The 21,936-nt window shown below is 42.3% G+C and overlaps 1 protein-coding gene across 2 annotated transcripts in view; it reads left to right on the top strand.

Annotated features, from left to right (window-relative positions):
* The first annotated feature begins 8,351 nt into the window (after window positions 1-8,351).
* The window catches only part of notch2 (notch receptor 2), a 39,828-nt gene continuing 26,243 nt past the window's right edge, over window positions 8,352-21,936 (top strand). Inside the window, exons 1-2 of one of the 2 annotated variants that reach the window (XM_014336861.2) lie at window positions 8,352-8,982; window positions 20,038-20,119. In XM_014336861.2, coding sequence (XP_014192347.2) covers window positions 8,910-8,982; window positions 20,038-20,119 — 155 coding nt within the window. In that variant the 5' untranslated portion in view covers window positions 8,352-8,909. The remainder of the gene's footprint in view (window positions 8,983-20,037; window positions 20,120-21,936) is intronic. The other variant, XM_042217096.1, reaches the window with a different exon arrangement.

Below are 21,936 nucleotides of genomic sequence, written 5' to 3'. Positions count from 1 at the left end.
GTTCAAAATGAGCATCAGAATGGGAAAGAAAGGTGATCCAAGTGACTTTGAAGGTCAGATACTGGACATTGCTGTATATGAAGCATGTGACAAACTTTCTCTTTCTTTATCAATTGGAGAACCTTAAATTTCCACACCTACAAAAGTTTTTAGCTGTTTGCAACCACCAGCAAAGACTGGCGATACCACCCATGGCCAGCAGGTGGAGCGCTGTGCTCGCTGATGCAGTTCCGAGTTCAGTCCTGAAATAAACTTCAGCGGCTGGTGTCCTCCTGTTAGTCGAGCTCTAAATCATGGGTTACTGTCAAAACTGAGGGGAAAATACAGGTTACGCCTTTGGGGTGGAAAAAAAAAGAAAAAGAAAAAAACTCGACAGCTATGCTTGCAGGGACCTGAAAATGCAACAACGTATAGCAGCGTAAGCAGAGCATTAGTCAGAATCTTGAGCTTGAGGTAAAACAGGAAATGTCAGAAAGAGAAAAAAGAGAAGCAGCAGAGTAGCGTGCCAAACACAAACCACAGGGCACAGACTAACCTTTTCACCTCTCAAGGGAAGTGGGTATTTGTGAGTTTGGCCTCAGTTGCCATTAACTTATCTTTGTTAGCAATCATGTTCCACTAAAACTGCTTGAAGATGCTTGTTTTGTATCTCTTCCCTTTTTCTTTATTAACGATCACAGCCCTTTTGTCTCAGTGCTTCTCTACGCTGCTCTGACTGTTGGTTTTGCAGCCCTGTCAGTTTTCATCGTGTCCTGTTTATTCGTTATTGTCACCATATCTTCTCTGCCAGAAATCCCAAATCCCATGCATTAAACGCCAGAATTCAGCGTTTAATGCATAATCGAACATTAAAGTTTATCTAAAGGTTGAGATGTGCCAAACTTGCAAAAAAAAAAAACAAGCACGAAAACACACCAGAAGCCAGAACAGCGGTGCAGCCGTGGTTTTTGCACTGCATCTGGATTCCCATCACACACTTACACTAACTGAAATTTCTTGCTGGCCACCGATACTCTGTCACCACGTTAACATAAATGCGTTCTCGCTTCCTCTGCGTTCACTCTTTTTCTTCAGAAATAAGACTTTTTTTAAAAATTTATAAATTATTATTTAAATGCACCTAAAGGCGAGCATCAGACAGGTGAACTATGAAACACGGTGTGTGTGTTATTCTGCAGGTGCGTCCCTTTCACAGTTTTTAGAGAGAGAATAGCTTCTCTTCTTTCACTCCATTGCTCTATCTTCCTCTCCTTCCTCTCCAGGTTACCATAGCAGCAGTGAGTGTGTGACAGTCATGTGAAAACGAAGCTGATTGGATTAAAATACTTTGTGTGATCAGAGGTCAGGAAAATGGCACATGTACAGAACACACATAGTCTGACTTTACCACACACACGCACACACACACACACAACTGAGACATGCTGAAAGATCAGTTCTTTCAACTGATCTGACTTTTTTTTATCAGTTCTATGCTCTCTTGTCGACTCATATTGCCCTATCTTGATTAAATTTCCTGTCAAAGACACAAATAGAACTAAGACACCGTCCACCCACTCTCGACTTCTCCCGAGACTTTAGTGATCTTAAAGAAACAGGGCATTAAAGAAATGTGACCTTTAACTTTAGTTAGTTTGTTCAAGGGTTGTGCAGAATGAAAGAGATTGTAGCGTATGAAAAATGAGACAGCCAAAGTTTCAGTCATGTTTCTAACAGAGTAACCTAATCATTTTACCTGATGCAAACACCTGATCGCTATCTCTGCCAAGGAAATATTTTGTGTTTAGTTTGGCTGGTTATTAGCAGAGTAACACAAAACTATAACTAGCAGTGATGCTGAGCCCAGCTTTGAGTGAATAACTTCTCAATTGATTTGGATCTATTTTTTTGTTTGTTTGTTTTTTGGTTCCTTTACAAATTGCAAAATAGGGGGAAAAACTCTGACATTTTTATGTCATGTCATCAGAAATACATATCCTATGAAAATAGGGGGGGGAAACAGGATACGTTTTCTTGATGTTATTGAAGAAACATCAAAAACTAATCTGGATCCAGATATCATTCTGCTTTCAGTGACCCAGTTCTTGCACAGGTATACAGTCATTTCATGATCATTGTTTCCTTCCTGTTTTCCATCTACTTGGTTGGTTGTTTTGACCAAAGGTTTAACACAAAATGCATTCATTTTATCTTAAAACTGGTTCTGCACCATGTAGCATTATTTACATGTTACTTTAAATTACATTCCACTGCCTACATTTACTTCCAGTATAATTATTTCTTGTAAAAACCTGACTTGTTACTCCCTTATTCTAGCCTGCCTACTTTTAAGTACCGTATTTACATTGTAATTACACATGGTAGCACAGTGCTTAGCACTCCTGCCTCACAGCGAGGGAGTCCCGAGCTTGAAGAAGTTTGTGCAGCTTCCTTCCACAATCCAAACACATTCAGTGATCCCACTTCAGATGTTATCCGTCCATACAACGGGCATTTGTTGGCAGAAATCAGCCCCATAGATATGGGCCAGTAGGGGCCTTCTCCACCTACTAATTTGTTCAGAAGGTTGTTATCTTCCATATAGATGGAGGATCACTAACAGGGGGATGGGAAGATTCCAGAATCAATCAGTGGGGTTAGATCAACTGGTGATTCTAAATTCCCCATAGTGAGTGTGAACGGTCGTCTGTGTCTCTGTTTTAGCCCAACGCCAGGCTGATGACCTGTCACGGTGTGTCCCACCTCTCAGCACTTAGTCACAGGCTATATTATGAAATGTTACTGTGACGCTACAGCCTTCGTTATTTATTATAAATACATGCACAGAATTTCTCTGAGATCTGTTGAACATTTGTTCAGATATAGTCTGAAGCAAAACGGGGGGCTGACCAATATGCATGTGTTCAAATCAGTCTAAAGGGCTAAAGTATCATTCCCAGTACATTCAGAGTACACAGAAAGGCTCGTCCTTCACAATTAAAAAGAACTGGGAAATCTGATTTCTCCAGTCAATCAAATAGTAATAGTTTGTAATGAAGTGAAAGCAGAATTCACTCTCATAACGTGCCTGCTAGTCACCTTTAAAGGCCATAATATAAAACATATTCCATCAAACTTCCCACCTCATCCCAGTCTCTTCCCCATCATCCTCTTGCCTCACACTCCCGTCTTAACCAATCAGACCAGAGGGAAGCTGCAGAGAGAGCAGCTGTACAGCAGAGGAGCGGGTCATAAAACGCAGAGGGCCGAAAGAGGAAGTAAAGGGACCTGATGAGTTATTGCCCTACAAACGTACACACCGGGTCCTGGGAACCGGGAACTTCTCACAGGGGGTCAGCGTGGACCTGCTGGGCCCACTCTCCACTCCGTGTATGCTTTACCACCTTATTGTAGACCAATGACGAGCTCTCACATCTTCCCAACGATAATACTCCACGTCCATTTAGAAAAAGAGCAAACCTGTAAATGAGTCGTAAATTCTCTTTTGAGAGCATAAAATATTTATCCTGAGTGTTAAAACGGCCTTTTAGGTTTATAAAAATGCGGCTTAAACAAAGACGGGAGTGGGGGGTTAAAAAAGAGGAAGCTCAGCCATGTTAAATTTAATGTCAATTAATTATTGTAGCGATTAAAAATGATTTATGATGATGTGCTGTGAGGTACACAGGTATCTCAGTCCCTTCTTGACTCTCATTCATCTCTCGGACATTATTGTCGCATGCATGCAGTCCTGAGCTGTGACTGTGAGAAAGCCTGCTTTTTAGTGGCTTGTGACTTTATGATGCACAGAACACTGGAAGATATTCCACACACACTCAGTTTTGCACTCACTATAACTTTCAGCATGCCACTTCAACTCAAAAATAATATGGTCTGTGCATATTTTGTACACTCAGAGTGGAGAAAATGCCCTACAAACAAAACCCATGTTTCTTGTGAACATATGCTGTCGCAGAGTATGAGTTGGTTACTTCAGCCCGTTAGTTGGATATTAGATTAGTTTGACTCACACGCACCCCTGGGCCTGGATGACCGGGACGTGACGGATGAGGTTTGAGATTTAGGTGCCCGTGTGTCTATGTGTTCCTTCTGACATTACTGTGTGTGTCTGCGTGTCCCCGTGTGCTACGTGTTAATGCATTAGGCGACCTTGGGTGGGAGTTGCTCGGACTCAGTTTGCCCTCCCTGAGACCTCTCTCAGATCAACATATCATCAGCAGCATAACGGGTGCAGTTGTTACAGAGTCTTGGTTGCAGAGGTCCAAACTTTAACTTTTATTTTTGGTTTGTTTCTGACGTTTAAAATACTTTTACATTTATAAAGATTTCACAGTTATGTTACATAAAAGTGATATGGTGATATCATTATTTTGGTTCAATCCCAGTGCTTCAGCGTGAGCTTAATGCAGTGTCACACAGCATTTTTATATTTTTTACACAGCAGATTACATTCATTTCAGTTGTGCTTCCATCCGTCGCCTTTCTGAAGTGCAAACTGTAGGAGGTGTCAAAATGAACACCAACCTACACAAATACTAACGTTTCAAATATTATTCCAATCTGTGCTTCTTTGTGGCTAAGATGTTAGATCCTTGCAGTTGCTCCGTGATTGCCTGCTTTTGTTTAACTCTTACTGTCTGCAGCTGACAGTAAAACTATATTCATCCCAGAAGCCCCGTTTTAGAAGACTGAGGGCTGTTTGCTTTCCACAAGTGAGAATTCATGTGCATGTGCGGTGTGTCCGGGGATGTATTTAAAATCCTATCAAAGTGCTCTAAATTTGTGTCCTGCTAGTATTTCTCAAATGCATTGCAAACCCTCGTCTTTGTGAACTTGTTTTGCTGCATTAAAGAAACAGAAAAACTGTCCTTAGTGAGTTGAGTTAAATCAACTCAATAATGCTTACATATAGAGCTAATATGCCAGTTTGTCTCCGCTCTTTGTGACTCGGGGAGTTGGGAAGAATGGTGTTATATACGTGTACTTCTGGGCAGGCAATATAAACCTTGCAGGGCCCAGATGACACTGCTGGGGCTGTTATTTTCCCACAGTGCAATATAAATAGCCTGCTAGTGTGGGGTGACGGTGGGCACGCTGGGACGCTCACGGGAGGATCCCATCCACACGCAACAGCACATTCCTGTCCACCTGGTCCTGCCAGAGCCCCAGGTCAACTTACAAGATGTGTTCTCATACGCGTGCATGCATCCTTCCTCCTCACACCTTTCCTTTATCACCTTTTTCCTCACCTCTCTGCCAGCAAACCCTCTTCCTCTCGTCGGAAACTGAAGTTTCTGCCCACATCACGCTCGGCCACATCGTGACTTCGCACTCTCTGACTCTCCACCTTTGACCGCCGTGGAACGCTGTGACGCACACATTTGATCATACACACTATCTTAGTTTCTCACACAGAGCTGATCACAGAATAGCAGGTCAGCCACTGCCAAACGCTGCACTAGTATAACTTGTTCTTCGAAACCAAAGCTGAAGACTGCTAACAGCTAAGCTGCGTGTGCTCACTAACTGATTCATCAGCTCAATGAGAAAAAATATGAAGCCTCAGCTTTATCTTGATGAGTGGTTTAGTCAGAATAAATCGGTTTTGAGTGATTACGAGTGTTTGTGAAATTACACTTAGTATGTTGAGCTTGTCAAGATGTCCCCATCTTAAAATTTTACAACAAAATGAAGCCAGTAAAAAAACAAAAACAACTTCCACTGGTATGTTTACTTTCTCTAGGCAATCCCATGTCTCACCAAGTAAATGATTACACTGATTCCATGCTGATCTGAGACCCTTTTCGACTTACGTGGGCATTATCTGCCTCTTTGTTGACATTTCGATCATATAACCTCAAGTTCACACAGTAAAATTATTTACAATGTTTAAATATTTTGAAACCCTTCTAACAGATTTATATCACTCTGTAAATAAGATACCATGTGGAGTCTTATCATGTTGACCCGACGAGTGGCCAATCTCCATCAAGGAGATCTGAAATCTGAAGGATCGCTCTCATGGCTGACGATTTCATTGTAACCTTTAAGACAATATATCCACAGGTCTTTTATCGTCTGGAGGCACGCATGTCACACACGTAAAGCTGTCTGCAGGCTGTCTCTTTTATGGCAGTCAAAGTGGGTCAGTCAGGTGATAATCAACCTTAAATATACCCCCTCAGCTTCTTGTCCGCTAGATCTGCTTACACTGTGAAGATGACATTAGATAAATGATGCTTCCTGTGCAAATGTGCATGTGTCTTAACAAAGGCACAGAGGTCACGAGAGCTTCATACCTACGTTCAGGCTCATCTCAGCAAAGCCTGCACAAAATGCCAGCTTGTCAACACTCTCAGCGGAGCTTACGGACTGCACTGAGGTTTAAGAGTGCTGTTCTCAATAATGTAATTACACAGTAAGTATGAAGCATATAGAAGCATCCAGAACTGACATGCAGCAACCACTTCAGCTATGCACAACTGTTGATGCAAGCAAATCAGCTGCCACAGCCGAGTAATGAAAAGCGTATCGATGCCTGCCTCTACTAATTATAGAAAGGCATCATATACACACTTCATACTATCTGCCACCATCAAACATAAAGGCTCTTCTTGAATAACAGGCACCGATTTGGTTTCACATGGCTGTCACGCTCGGGAAAGATGGCATGTTTATGGTTAAGGGGAGTGGACAAGATCACGCACAGGCTGTCCCTGGAATAATCAGTCATGACTATCTGTCCCCTGTGTGCAGCACAGCTTTACAAGCCGACAGCTGGAGTCACCCTTGACGGATGAGTTTCAAATCGGCGTGAAGAGCCCAAACACTGATGAAAGTGTCTCTCACCAGCGTGGCAGGGCCTCGTGGCTCTGAGCCAGGCCAAGGGTAGTTAAAATACAAAAGACTAATACTCACAAAGTTGGTCCGAAATGTGCTGCATGAAAGCTGAAGCGCTGGCGAAGTAACTACAGTCTTTTGTTGCCTGGTAAACTCTTGATAAACAAGCGACCTGAGGCTGGAGCTGCTGATTAGTTTCAGAAAATGTGGTTTAAAACATCAGGGTGGCTAAGCTTTCTTTCGCTTTTTACTGCTTTCTCTGAAATCATGCCAAACTTGTGTGTTAACGCATTCTTTTCTCAGAGTAATGGCAAGGAGGAACCAATCAGTGTTTTCTGCTTATGAGGCACAGCCACACCCTTTCTCACTCCATCCTTCCTAAATTACAGAAGCCCACATCTGGGGTGACGTCATTAGGACAACAGAGCTGCAGACAAAGTGAACCTTTCATGTGATTTATATCACTGCTAGCTTTAATGTGACATATGATATTTATAAGAAATTCTGGATTTCACTAATGGCCTTTAGTGACATAATGAAAGAAATGTGAATGCAGAAGAACCAGCAAACGTGAGACGGGGTTTGTCAATAAAAACAGCTTCTGACCAAACGGCGTGTTGTCGTGCCAACACCTGACAGCCAACCACGCATGGAGAGCAAGAGCTTGACATTGGCCGCAGCAACAAAGGCATTGTCAGTACGGACCCCTGAGGAGATCAATTTGCTCTCCTCTGGTTCCAGGCCTTTCAGCAGAGTTGAATAGAGGACAAAGGGCCGCTGGTGGCAGCAGGAGGCTTGGCAATATTTCTCTAATGGGGTGTAAAGACAAACAAATCATTGGGATGAGACACTGCTTTGTTATTGTGATGAGCCTGTGATTTACACCTGGATCATTCCTCCTGATAGGGGATAATGAGTCTGAGATTTCTGTGATCACTAACAGGTTATAAAGCAAGTGTGATGGGCCTGTCTGAGCAAGGAGGAGTGATGAAGCTTCCAAGAAAAACAAAGCAACAGTTTGAAATCCCCAAAGCATTTATTGGCTTTCAAATGTTTTCCTTGTGGTAGGTAAACATGTAGGCGCCTGGCTATCTGTGTACCTGTAAAACTTGTAGCTTCTTATGCAGCTCTTTCTGTCCAATGATATTGATTTTAAATGAGCTGTAAAATTAAAATCATTTTAAACAAGCTCGTATATTTCTTTTTAAAAGTCACCTCAAATGTTATGACACACATTATTAAAATGAAGGAGGGTGGCGTGCAACAAAAAGTGTTTTTGGAGCTCACTAGAAGCCACTGTTGATCCACATTCAGTCTTCGATGTTTTACCTTTTAAGTCGACATTTCTGTTCCCCAAAAACACCTGAAAAGCGCGGAGGTGCTAAGCCCGGGCAGAACCGCAACGGTAACGAAGAGCGCTGCTTAAGTGTGGGCGTTCACAGACGTACCTGGAAAAAACGTGCAGCACCCGGGGAGGAGAAAGAAAAGAGAAGAAATCATTGAACGGGTTAATTTTGAGTCATAGCAGACTTCGAGAGAAGTAGAAAAATGAGAAAAAAAAATTCCTCCGCCGCGGCGACGCTGAGAGCGAAAAACATCTAAACCCTCCTCCCGTCTCGTTCCCGAGATAAAACAAATATCAAGCGACACTGTTTTTTTTCCCTGTGGTATAAGGAAGCTAAATTTGGATTTAAGCCCCGTGTTTTCAACGTATTTTAGTGTCTTTTTAAAGCTCCGCGATAGACCCTCGCGGCGTCCGGCGGAAGGATACGTGCTGCGCTTCTTCTGCGGTCGTGCCTCGAGTAAGCGCAGAGAGGTGGAGGAGCGAGTCGCTGCCGTGTGCGACAACAGAACTTTAACTTTATGTGAGTTTTAAACGGTTTTAATGAGACAGGTCGTTAAACACGTACAGGGGAAAAAACGTGACATGTTCAGAGTCCGCGGCTGATCTCGAAAGTCTGCTTTTTCCCGCCTGAGCCATCTCCTGCCAAACTTTCTGAGAAGCGACGAACCTCCGGGGAGACAGCTCAGCTTCGGGCTGGCGACCTTATGTGGATTTTACAGAGAAAATGGAGCAGATACCCGTGTTCTCCCCGGGGAAGTCGCTGGCCTTTGTCTTCTGCTTCATCCAGGTCTCTTTAGGTAAGTTTGGCGCTGTGGCGAAACCGTGGTGTGTTTTAGTCACCAGCCGCTTGCCATCACGTTTCGTTGCCTCTGCATCTGCGGACACACTTAGCATCTCTTTACACTAGCTAGTTAGGTGAGGTCAGTTTTAACCTGTTAACTCTTTAAAAAAAATAAACAAACAAAAATAAAGTTTTCCTTTGGCTAGCTTTAGATCGGAGGTGAGCTATGGAAGAGGTTTCAATCGAAGTTTGAGGTGACTTGGTGGGGGTTTTCTGGGCTCCTTCGTGGCCTTCTGAGACACACGCTGGGTACCTTTTACTTTGAGTGGACTCTCCTGTGCTCATGGTCGCTGACTTTGTATTCGTTAGATTTAAAATAAAGAGAACGGCTTCACACCTCCATGTGGACCAACTTCTTCCCCTGTGCCTAATTCAGGGCGTTATGGTTTAGTTAATGCGGGTACTACGGCCTAACGCACGGCTGTGTCGCACCGCTGCCCAGATGTTGAGCACCGAGCGCTGGAGAAAGAATTCAAAATGGACACTTTATCTTGTTTAGACTGCTCAATTAACAGAGTTGTGTCAGCACACACTGACGGTAATACGCTTTTCAGCATTTGGGGGTTAAATGTCATGTGAGTGTACAGTACGGTTGTGTGTAAGAACTGAAAATGTTAATGAAGTTCGCAGGAATGTACGTGCAAAATACATCGATGTACATTTTTCAGTATAAATGGTAATATCAGCATCCCCTACACCTGTCTTTTATTCAGTTTTTCCTAACCAGTAAATTCTTCTTGTTTTTTGGCCACTCGCTTATCTTTAAAAGCAGTTAAAGTCTCTCTTTATTTGGCTTAAAGCAGCAAAATGACTCTGGCTGGAGGTCTACCACAAAAACAGACAGTGATGCCGTTTTGGTTGAAACGCAGTTACCGAACTTATTACCTGCTGGTTTTGGTCAAAGTGATACCCAGGTAACAACAACATAACAGTATTGGCATCGCCCAGTTTTTTTCAGCTTATATGTAAATGTATTTTACTGTTGTTTTAGAAAACAGTAATGCTTTAAATATAACTGAAATAAGGTTTGTTGACAATGATTTGTGTATGTAAACACAGCTGCATCGTCTGGTTAAGATAAGATGCAGCTCATTGGTGAACATCACAGGGATGTGGCTGGGGTTAGATGGGTTTACCTTCATTCTGAGCTCTTCTGTGGTTATGTTTTGCATCTATAGATGACCCTGATCCTTGACCTTTGGTGTTTCTTTTTTTAATGAATGAAGTTTTGTGATTACTGGAGATTGTTTCTGGGCTTTTACTGTGATGTGTGTGTTCTTTTTTTTCTTTCTTTCTTTGCTTAGTTAGTTTCAGTGGTGGCTCCGAGAGCCATGAAAATACAAAATAACCTGCTGGCCTTTGTACTCTTTTTACATCCTTTACATAAAGAGAGTACAAAGGCGGGGGAATTGATTTCTGTCCCACATGTTTTTCTAACCTTTCAGCCCAGAGCTCCAACACTGCTCTTCTCTCTCACGGTTTTTTATGGATTATAGGTGACTTGTGAACAGTGAAGTTACACAAAAGGAAGATAGACAATGTAAAAGTGCTGCAGGCAGTGCAAGGAGAAGCACAGGAATGTTGTTGGTGTTTGACATTCCTCCCTCCCTCTCTGTTTCTCCCTCCCTCTCTCTCACACGCTGTTTGCACCACAGTCAATCGTCCTAGTTTTTTTTATCTCGTTTCTTGCCGGTAATGAAGCTGCATAATGTCTGGATGCTGTCTTTGCCGCATCCTTTGATGCGTGTAAGTCAGCTATTCATGTGACAGGATGACACGTTAAAAGATTTTGATCGTCTCGATAGCACGAAGGTGGTTTCAGGTTAGTTAATTCACAATGAAAGCCTGCCAAACGTTTGTGGGTTGAGAGCTTTTAATGAGAAGCGGGAGAGCACGAATCACAGCTCAGTCTGGGGAAAGGCGCAAAGGTTTGACCTTATTCTCGGTCGGGGCCAGAGAGTTCTCATTCTCGAGGAAGCGTAGGTGCCGTTGTTGTGGCACACGACACAGTGTTGCCCCTGTGCTGCGGGCATGTGGATGGTTGCAAATGCTTGCCCAGTGCAAACGGCAGACTGCTACTATGCGTGTGCGTATCTATTTGCGTGTGCGTTTGTATTGTATTGTACATACACGCTGACAAAGAGCAGCGATTGTACCACCCGCGGTTTACTTGCATCTGACCCAAGCTGCCGCCTGGTGTGAAATATGATTTATCTGCAGCAGCCTGTGCCCAGTGCAGGGAAGACAAAGATGTTTATTGACCAGCCCACAGCTTTTCATTATTTGCTAATCTCCTGCCCTACCTACTCACTGTAGTCGTGTTACTAATAAAGTGAATTGAAGCATCCTGTCGGTGACACAATCCAACTTTCTCACACAGTCTCAGTAAGCTAAATTTGCTATCGCTTTATTGTGGTCATATTTCAGATTGCATACAGTTAAGTTAGTCATGTAGCTACACAGCTCTTCCTCGTGTGTTTTTCCGCCACGTTATTTGTTTAATGTAGTACCGTAGTAAAAAAAAATTGGATAACCACACATGTCGGTGGGAACTTCTGAGGGCACTGTCTTCCGCATATATTTGGTTTTGCATTTACATGCACGAATGCAGTGAATGTGGCCTCTCTCTCTAGTTACCTTTCCAAAGAATAGATGTAAATCTATAGACTTGGTGTGGTTATGGTCTTGAAGTTGGTTAGCAGTCAAGATGAAAGTCCTAGTAATGGGCTTGACACCATTGTTCTGCGCACTGCTCAAACCACCAATTCCTACTAAACCAGTTTTGTCTGAGTGACTTTGATCCACGCACATTAAATACACTTCAGGCAAAAACCAGAATGAAGCTTTGTGCACGCCCTACGTGAACCACATGCACCATTACTATAGCAGGCAGAGTTTGTGGCTCTGAAAGTCGAGGGGATTACAAAGCGTTGTGTCTGCACTGTTGAGCAGGTTAGCAAATTAACAGGGAATTATTGCGGCCTGCATTCCTTGGCCAATGTGGCCCCGTAATCCTGGAGACAGGCAGGCAGGGCGCATGGAGTAATGAACCAAGCGGTGCACATCAGACCGGAGGCAGACGGAAACTACACGGAAAAGCCCAGAAAGAAATGCTTTGCCGTAACGGGCCACAGTATTAGTTTCAGTCCTGTGTTTAATATTCAGTTAATCAGAAACTTGTTACTGTGATTGCTTCCAGTGTTCAGTTTGTGAATTCTCCACCAGCACGATTGATAGTCTAGCAGTGCTGTAGCGAGTCATCAACCGCAGGTAACTGTTATCTTTACACCTATGCACTAATTACATGAAAAAAACAAAACAGTTTTACTTCTGAAGTGGGAGACGGCGTTAACCAAAATTCACCTCGAGTTATTGAACACCAATGGAGTGTTTAGGTCACGGTCTGAGCTAAACATGCACTACAGTTTAAAAAAAAAAAACTGACATAAGGAACAGCACCAGCAGAACTGCTCATAACTAATTAAACAGAGCCAGCATCTTTACCACATTACTACACATGGCACGGGTAACTTGTGCGTTAGTGAAGGCACCATTAATGCTGATTGATGTACAGGTTCACCGCACAGCCTGCATCTATTTTCAGGAAAAGCTTTGCGTGTTTCAGCGAGACGGTGCCAAATCACATCCTTCGAGTTTTCCAGGAGCTTTACTCTGTAGTCCAGACCCATCACATATTGAAAACATCTGGTACATCAGGAAACCAAAAGTAACGAAGGATGTCTCAAACAGATGAGCGATTTAAGTATGGGAAACATTTGCTTTCAAACCTTCAGAAATCAGTCTGCTCACTATGCACTCTCTCAACCGGTTGCTGGAATCACATAGTAAGCAGCGTATTTTTAGAAAAATACCTAATTAAACAAAATGCAAATTTTTTCATTTAAAGATGAGCTTTAAAATAACTTAAAATATACATTTACTATATGATAAGTTTGCACACAGTGGTAGAAGTAGGGAAGCAAGGTCAGATTGTTTTCCATTAGATTCTGAACGATCGAGGGAAAGTCCCTAAATTTGTCTTGTCTGGATTACTCTCCTTGTTTCTTTCTTTCTCTTTTCCCTTCAAAACACACACACACGCTGAGAAAGCGAGCCAGCACTGTATCCTGCTGTCCAGCTGTACAAAAACACCTCGGCCCTGCTCCGTATGCTCAGTTGAGGCTCGTCCAACTTTTCCAGGCAGTAAAAAGCAGCGAGGCAGTTGGTTGGTCAGTGGGATAATTACTGAATCATTTTTTCCCCCTATATCTTGACCTCAGTCAGGATTTTTGTCCTCCATCTTAACCTAATTTTCATCAATTAAAGCAAATGACTACTTTAAATGCTTTGTGCTAGTCGGTGGTTCACCCATGCGTTTCTAATGAATGGGTTCATAAAATCTTTTCAGTGATTTAACAGACTGCAGTGAAAGTTTTGGGACAGCTGGTGTGGTCAGAGTTGCATTAAACAATGCTCTGGATGTAGTCCTCAGTAGTTTATTACAGATAGCCTTGCGTTTAAATGTGCCGTAATCTCTCCTGATAAAATACTAAAGATCAGCTCCAGACATCCCAGTTAAGCATGTTACTGTGTCTTCCTGTATGACACCACCCTCAGTCTAAAGGGGATCTGGAAGACTTGAGCCTTGAAGGCCGTGCTTGGTCTGTGTGCTCGCTATCGCCACTGTTTGTGTGGGCCAGTAAAGCTTCCCTAAGGGTAACAGTGTTTAGTTTGTGCTTTGTCTCCCACCGCACATGCTGAGCTAAGGGTATTTTATTGCACGTTACCATGACAACTGCTTGGCCTGCTGGATATGGAGGCTTGTACAGCAATTCCAGGAAATGGGGTTACTTCCTCACTCAGCGCGAACAACTTCCTGCCCTCGGCTGTATGGGTATTTGCCCGTACTCTGGGACACTCGTTCGTGTGGTGTCTTTGTCTGCAGTTTCGTAATTACTTCCCCATATCAATCCACAGCTATTAGCTCAAACTCCGTCTCGTCTCGTCTCCCTCCCTCCGTCTCACTACCTATTCGTCTTCTTTTTCTTCCTTCTTCTCGTACGAGCTCTTTAGGGACCTGTTATGGTGACTTATAAAGTGAGCACCACTAGCCAGACTCCACTTGGACTGTGGTTTCAGGCTTTTCTTTACATAGATTTTTATTACATTTAAGTCTCAACATTTTTAGCTTTTAGGGCTTTCACATGAAAATATAGGAAGCTTAAAAGAACACATCGGTTTGAGAATTTCCACAAGTGCATTCTGAACTCGACAGCCTGCTGGACATAACCACTGAGAAATGTCTTGTTTAACATGTTTTAGACGTGTGGTATAAGCTGTGCAGAGCATAAAGGTTGATTGTGATTGCTCAGTGTCCTGCTTGTACAGTCTGTCTTACTTTTCTGTCTTTTCCTTATCAGCAGCAGTGTGTCTACAAAGCTCCTCTGTTAGGTTGCCACATAGTGTGTGGTGTGATATGGGGAGAGTGTATCAACCGCACATCACACCAGTGCGAGTGTCACTTTCACCCCTGAACTACATGCTGTCACAGTAATAGATGGGCATTTTGATTTTGACTGCGACTGTCTGCTGTGGGAGTTGCTCAGCTCACTTAAAAAAAAATATCCAAAAGCAGTTGTTTTGGAGAATGTCCTGATGGCATTAATATCTGTATATTAATATATTATTATCTTACATTTCTACTTTTCTAATATATTTGAGACATTGTTCTGTGTTTCAAGCATTTTCACTATTTCCAAATCCAGAAGTGAGATTTCTCTCTTGGAGGCTGTGTTACACATTGTGTGACCACAGCTCGTAGTGGCATTCTCATGTTCAAAAAGTTTGTGACACTTCCACCAGAGTCGAGCCAGAGTCACCAACGCTGGTGATTGCTGCCACTGTAATAAGCGCCGATTGTATCACTGCTCCCTCGGCCACTGTTGTGTTTATGTCTGACTCTTCACCATCGTGACTGGTGTCACCGTGACAGAATGCTGCCAGTGCCTGAAAAAGGCTTCTAACAGACTAATTAGTGTCATCTGAAGGTGACAATAATACTAAAAGACGACTGTGTCAGCAATGACGAGCTTGCCTTTTCTCAGCACCCTAAGTACATTGAAAACTCTAAAAGTGCGGTGCAGTTTTAAAGGCAAGAGTTTTCTTATTTTAGAACATAGCAGCACACAGATTTACTGGTACAGGGCCAACTTTAAAAAAACCTGACAGCTGACAGAGTTACATTACATCATGACATCAGGTAATTGTGAAATGGTTTTTTTGACATCCTGTTTACCACTATAATCACAGCTGGTTCAATTATGGATGAGCTCCTTTCATGGTTGATAAAAGCCTCTAAAATCCACAAACCTGGCTTTTATCTACCCCGTGAAAGGGCACAAGTAGCTGTTTTTCCCAGGTTAAGTGAATTTGTAGTAGTCCGTGTGTATTTATTAGCCTCTTTTTTGACTGTTACTGATGAAAACCGGATGCCTGGATCAACATGCAAATTTTTTTGCTGCAGCACTGCATGTGCTCAACTAGAGTGTGCACAAAATACCAAGAGATGATAATTGATTTGCAAAAGGCAACAGGTAAATTATGTTATCGTGTTTTTTGAACCAGTGGAAGAATTACTTAGATTTAGCAAAGCTAAACCAGACCAGAATCCAGGTCTGTTCAAAGAATTCAAGTGAATAAGTTTCAGTTCACAGTAACAACATCCAGAGTGCACGTTACCCTTTTTTGAGACAGCTGGCACTGCTGTTGAGAAATCAGCTTTGTTCTTTAAGCCGAAATGTTTGAAATGACTAACACCAAAAACTTAGGAGGCTAACATAATGTAACTGTAGCTGTAACTGTAGCATTAACATTTAAGTCTACCTTTTGAGACAACTTTTTAAGAAAGGAGTTTGGATAGTACTGACTACTATTAGGTAATAATACTATATTTCTGGTATTGTGCCATTCCAATAACAGATCCATTTTACAAGTATAAGGCCGTATTGTGTGCTGCATATAATACAATGAAAGCCAAAATAAATGTTCTCTATGCAACTTATTTCTGTGCAGCCTCCTACAGTTTTGAGTGTGCAATGATGTTAACATGCTAAAAGCATGAGGACAGTCTGAAGAATAATCTTCGCAAAGGCACCTGTACAGAGTCAGCTTCCATCACCAGGGATCACTCACAGCTCTGTTTCAGTCTTATCACGCTGCACAGTCTATAAATCTGCTTTTGTACTCACTCATGCTTTGCCGTCTACTTTAAACACTCACTCACACACACGCGCATGCACGCGCACGCGCACACACACACACACACACACACACACACACACACACACACACACACACAGTTTGAAGATAAGGTAGCAGCAGCAAGTGAGAAAATGAACAAGGGCTTTTGTTCCAAGGATCCAAATAATCACGAGCATTCAGTCAGGTAACTTGTGTGTTCCTTCACAGCTCACCACATCTGGTGGTAGTTTCACTGTTGACTTTGTCGATCGAGTCTTATCAAGGCTCTCATTCCTGGGAAATGTTCCTGTCCATGGATCATTGATAGTAAAGTGTGAGAACGACTAGGTGGAAGGGATACAATGTTACCAGTCTGGATTACAATACACTCATCAGTCATATGAATGTGTGTGAACCAATTGTTTTTATTTTGGAAAAACAGATTGCTAAACTGTTTTCCAACCTTCCCATCTGGGAATTGGTAACCTGTGTAGCGGGTAATTCAGCTCTGTGTGTGTGTGTGTGTGTGTGTGTGTGTGCGCGCTTGTTAAAATGGCGTAATAAGAGGCAGACTGTCCCAAATCTGGTAAGGTCATTGCATCTGGCATTATGACAGCTTGTATGGGAAGCTCGTCAAACCAGTCGGGGGATGAGAGCACAGTTTTCCGGTCTTTGCTCTCATGCTTCCATTCTTTCATTCCATCTGCCTTCATACACCCGTCTTCTCAGCTCATCATCCTCTATTCACTCAACTAAAGAACTAACCAGCAAAACACAGTAAAGCTATCTACTAGAGGACTAGTATCCGGTGTTCGAAAAGTGGAAATCTTTGTAATCATTTCTATAAAAGCAGATAAAACATGACTTAACATGTCTTAACCACATAAGTGTGGATTATCTTCATTGTGTTAATATGTATGCATGATTTTTAACCAGGGCAAGCGCAGACGCTGTGTGTCAACAGAAGTGGTCCCAAAATAGCACGATATAGTCTGTGGTCTGTCATACAGCAACAGCAGTCTGATATCAACTCACACTGAAGTGCAGTGGATGCCTGTGCAAGTGTGCATATCGTGGGTAGCATGTGTGTGTGCATGCCTGCTGGGATTATAAATTTCACTGTGGTTTATGTACGATATCCCCGTGTCTAATGTGCTATGTCCATCAGCCTCACTCTGAAGCATAAGTCTCCTGGACCAGACAGTGAATGCACAACACTTTTCAAATAAGCTGTGTGCAAATTTATCAATAAAATAATCATAGTAAACAGGATTAGCTGTCATTATTGCCCTCGTGGCTTTTTAACTTGAGTGACACTGTGATTAATCTAGACTCAGGAAATAACACCACTGCTGAGTGCACTTCCTGTAATGCAATGACTGTTTTGTGAAGACATTGTTGGCGTTTCTTCTAAATCAGCTGACCTACCCTCAGTTTTGTAAAAAGAGCTCTGTTCTGCAGAGTGGGGATGCATCGTATAACCACCAAACATGTGAGACTATAAATGAAGCAAAGTGCTAAGAAACATTTATACAAGTGCTTCTAATAATTTATGACAGTTCTGCTTAATTAATTACAGATGCTAAACAATGACCTCCTTGATTTTGCTAGCATATCACATTTGCAAATAAAGGCAGAGAACACCACACTTCTGTCTGGCATGATGGGCTGCCGTGGTGTGCATGAAGACCTCCTCAGCCATGTGTCTTTGGCGGCTCGAAGGCTGTACAATGGCTGATGTGTCTGGTTATGAGTGTCTCACTAGTGTGAAGAGAGATGGTCTTTGTTGTCTTCATCAACGCTCATTTTTGTGTGCCTGTGACCACTGCCTGATTTCAGACTGCCTCCACATAGCTGGAGAGATGAGTTGCAAGCCCCCCGCCTTATGTCTCTGTAGCAGGGCAGGAAGGAAAAAAATTGCAGTTCTGCTTGGAGGGTTTCCCTCACAGGGGAGAGTGTGCATCTGTGGTGGTGTTACCATTTAATGGGGAGAAACCTGAACGAGTTTTAAATACTCACTTTTGAATTTCAAAGAGTGCGAGCGAAGCTGGGGCTCCCCACCTTTGAGGAACATTTGAGTCATTTAACAATGCTACTTCTTTGATGTGTACGAAAATATTTTTCGCTGTCACGTCATTTATTTATTTCTGTATTTAGACACAGTCATAAACAGGAAGTCATGGATGAAATTATGTACAGCAATCCAATCATTGTACCAACACATTTGACAGAGTTATAGCAGTACAGCTAATTGTTAACTTGTTTTTTCTCAAAGTTGTGATAGTTATGGTATTAATGGAAAACTCTTGACACTTTTAGAGTACATCTGGGTCAGCTCCTTAAAAATACCCCCATAGAAGGGGAGTGGACATTCGTCGACGGAGTGGGTTTGCCTCAACCATTAGACGTGGGTGGTTATGGTAAGAGGTGGCGCTGGGACGACCTCAGTGAGTCCTGCCAACGCCCAGTCATGTTTTTGAGTGATTCCTTCCTCAAAAAAAGAGAGAGACATTAAGTCATTTAAAAAATAAACAAACCAAAAAAAACCAAAAACGCTGCCATGGTGGTAGGTCATTTATTTAGAACGGTAACATTATATTGTGTTGTCAAGATAAAAACTGAAATGTTAGGATGCTTACTGAGTAGTATGCTAATGTTACAGTTACATTATGTTTGTATAAAGGTTTAATGTTAGGCCAAGGTACAAAAGTGATTTCACAGCAGCAGCCGTACCAGCCTTCTCAAACAAAATGATAACATAAGCAGGATAACACTTTAATGTTTTCACTGTGAAATTACTCAATTTGAATTCTTTGAATGGAACCTCTATGTTGATCCTTGCTTCATTTAATTGGAAGAATTGCCTCCCATGGTCCAAAAAAACCACAGTCACATTGTTTTGCAAACCGGTTATTCCTCGGTCTCCCCCATCCCCTCACATACAAAGTATTTCTGACTCTCTCATCAATGACTCAGAGGAGAGTTATGAGTGCATATGCTGCCTGGAGCGGCGGTCCCCAACCTTTTTTTGTGCCCCGGTTTAATGTCAGGCAATATTTTCATGGACCGGCCTTTAAGGTGTCGCAGATAAATACAACAAAATAAAATGATACGACCAAGACAAAAACTGTGGTATTTTGTAAATATAATAATAATTGCGAATTCACTGTGAAATTGTGTACCCTTATTCACCACGTCCTCCTGAAATGCGCCAACAACATTGAGAGTAACATCCTCCTCTCTGTCCCTTAATACTCTCTGGATGCTATGGTAACGTGTGAATATTTCTTTCAAAAAAGACACACAACTACAACACAGGAAAAGACTGAGGGGAAACAGAGTTAACGATAAAAAATGTGAAAACCATAAATTTCGCACCCGGGCCTCAACTCTCGCGGCCCGGAACAAAACGACTCACGGACCGGTACCGATCCATGGCCCAGGGGTTGGGGACCGCTGACCTAGAGTACCAGTACCATATCTGGGGATATGACTGGGGTTTGGGGGAAACTGAGGATTAGACATGTTTCTCCTTTACCTGGCAAGATTTTAGAACATTTATTTTCAGCCTATACAAAAGTTCGCATTTCACTGAGAAAACTGTTTGATGCTCTTTACTCTTATAATATGAAGATGTTGCACATGCATGATAGATGACAACACAGATTGGTTTATAAGTGGATGGTCTGGCTTAGCATTGGCATTTATTTAGAAAGTGTTGTGGATATGAAGTGCCTTTCTGGTCTTAAAACTCTGCTCTTGTCTCTTGCAGCCCTGCAGTGTGTGGATGATAAGGCACCTTGTGTAAACAACGCTACATGCCTGAAATTCAGCAATGGCACTGAGTACTGCAGGTAAGATCTACTGGCCGGGCCTGCAACCAAACATAGCTACACCTTTAGTTTAAGTCATGCTGCACACACTTTAACAACATTCAACAAAAAGCGTGAGCACAGCAGTAGACATGCCTCATAAGGGGGGACTGTTGGATGTGAAAGCAAAGGCAGGAAAAAAGTGGGTTTTAGATCAACCCCAGCCTATTCATGGGACCATGAGGTTTTGCTCAGACACGACTGGGGGAATAAAAGACCGCTCTGTCTGACAAAGTACTGGGAACAATACCAACACACACATTTCCACCTCCAAGATTTTATTTCTGGGACATTTCAGGGGTTTTGTTACTCTCTCTTGTGTTTCTGTAGAATTGATCGCTCCAGGCTCTGCCAACACATTTTACTGCGCACCTTGTTTTTCTTTTTTTTTTTTGATTTGAGTGGGATGTCAAGGTTGGTAACATTTTTATTACAGGAGAATAACGAGGACAAAAAAATTAAACTGAAGCTTGAAACGACCTGTGAATGAGTCTCCTCGTAGCCGTGGTGTAATCAGACCAGAGAAAGGCCCACAACGTAAAGGAGTCCAGTGGGCCGCTTGAGCTAAGCCTTCCACTTTCTGACAGCATAGGGTAGTTTGTAATTAAGACTATGTAGTGTTTTTAATTGCATTGCCACTCCCAAGCCAAATTCCAAACACACATGCACCATCGCTGGTTCTTGAAGCTGATCATATTTCATTAAATGTGATGAGAATCCTGCTGTGCGTCTGTTCCCAGAGTTTGTGGAATTTAAACACTGCTACTTGTGCAAGAAGGGACGACAACAAAAGCAACATTTCTTAATGTGTTTGACCTTTTTTTCCTGTCTGCTTCAAGGACAGATACAAATTATTGCACAGGTGCCAATCTCTGTGTACACTAGTTTGTTAGTGCTTTGTGTTAATGAGAAAAGAGACGCATGCAGAGGGGATGTGAGGAGATATTGCTACATCGAAATATTATCTAACATCTAAAGACAGGCTGTTTAGTTAGTTTATTTCTCAGATGGAGGAAGAACATCTAGATAGTGGTGATCAGTGGATTTTTACAAACTAGGCTTAGAAAACAAAACCAACCAACTTCAGAACTGTCGTTAATATGCACAGAGGGTAATACGGCTTCATTTAATTTGTCCTTTCTGCTGCCTTTCATTGGCATGTGTATCTTAAATCATTTGCAGCCTTTTAAGGCTTGACCACATCCTTTTAGGTTTTATTTTTATGATACTGTTTATTACTTTACTGCTATTTAACTGTGGTTGCAGGTTATAATATTAGCATTTTTACGTTTCTTCTACAACTTCTACAACTTTATTCACCATTCCTCCTCAGCTAAGTTTCTCCTTTCCTGACCACAGAGTTGGTATTCTTTCCTCTGATTTGAGTGATCCTGACAATAAGATTAAACTGTAGAGAGGAACATTGCCCTGTAGAGACAAAGAGAGAAGTCTCTCAGTTTAGAAAGTCAGCTGACAGAGAACAGGCCTACTGATTAGGTAGTCAGACAGTTTTTCTGCTGTCTGAAGCCAAACATGAACAACACGCACACTTATGTGCACATAAAGGCACACACTTTCCTCTGTCCAGGCTTTCTGGTCGCAATTGTGTTGTATTGTCAGTCAAAAGGCTCATTGTGCAAAAAATCGAATTATGTCCCTATTAGTCTCCTCAGTGTATTAAAGGCAGCTGGTTGTAAGTAAACAGTCACTCTGGCTATTTAGCTTGGACCTGCTTAATTATGTCACATGGATCATGACCGAGGTCAACAGATAATTAATGTGACAGACTCATGCTGGGT

This window comes from Haplochromis burtoni, unplaced genomic scaffold, assembly GCF_018398535.1.
Source record: "Haplochromis burtoni strain Fernald_Lab_line unplaced genomic scaffold, NCSU_Asbu1 Contig_13, whole genome shotgun sequence".
NCBI classification, from domain to species: domain Eukaryota; kingdom Metazoa; phylum Chordata; class Actinopteri; order Cichliformes; family Cichlidae; genus Haplochromis; species Haplochromis burtoni.
Note: the sequence above shows the minus strand (reverse complement) of the source record. Positions and strands in the feature narration are given on the sequence as shown.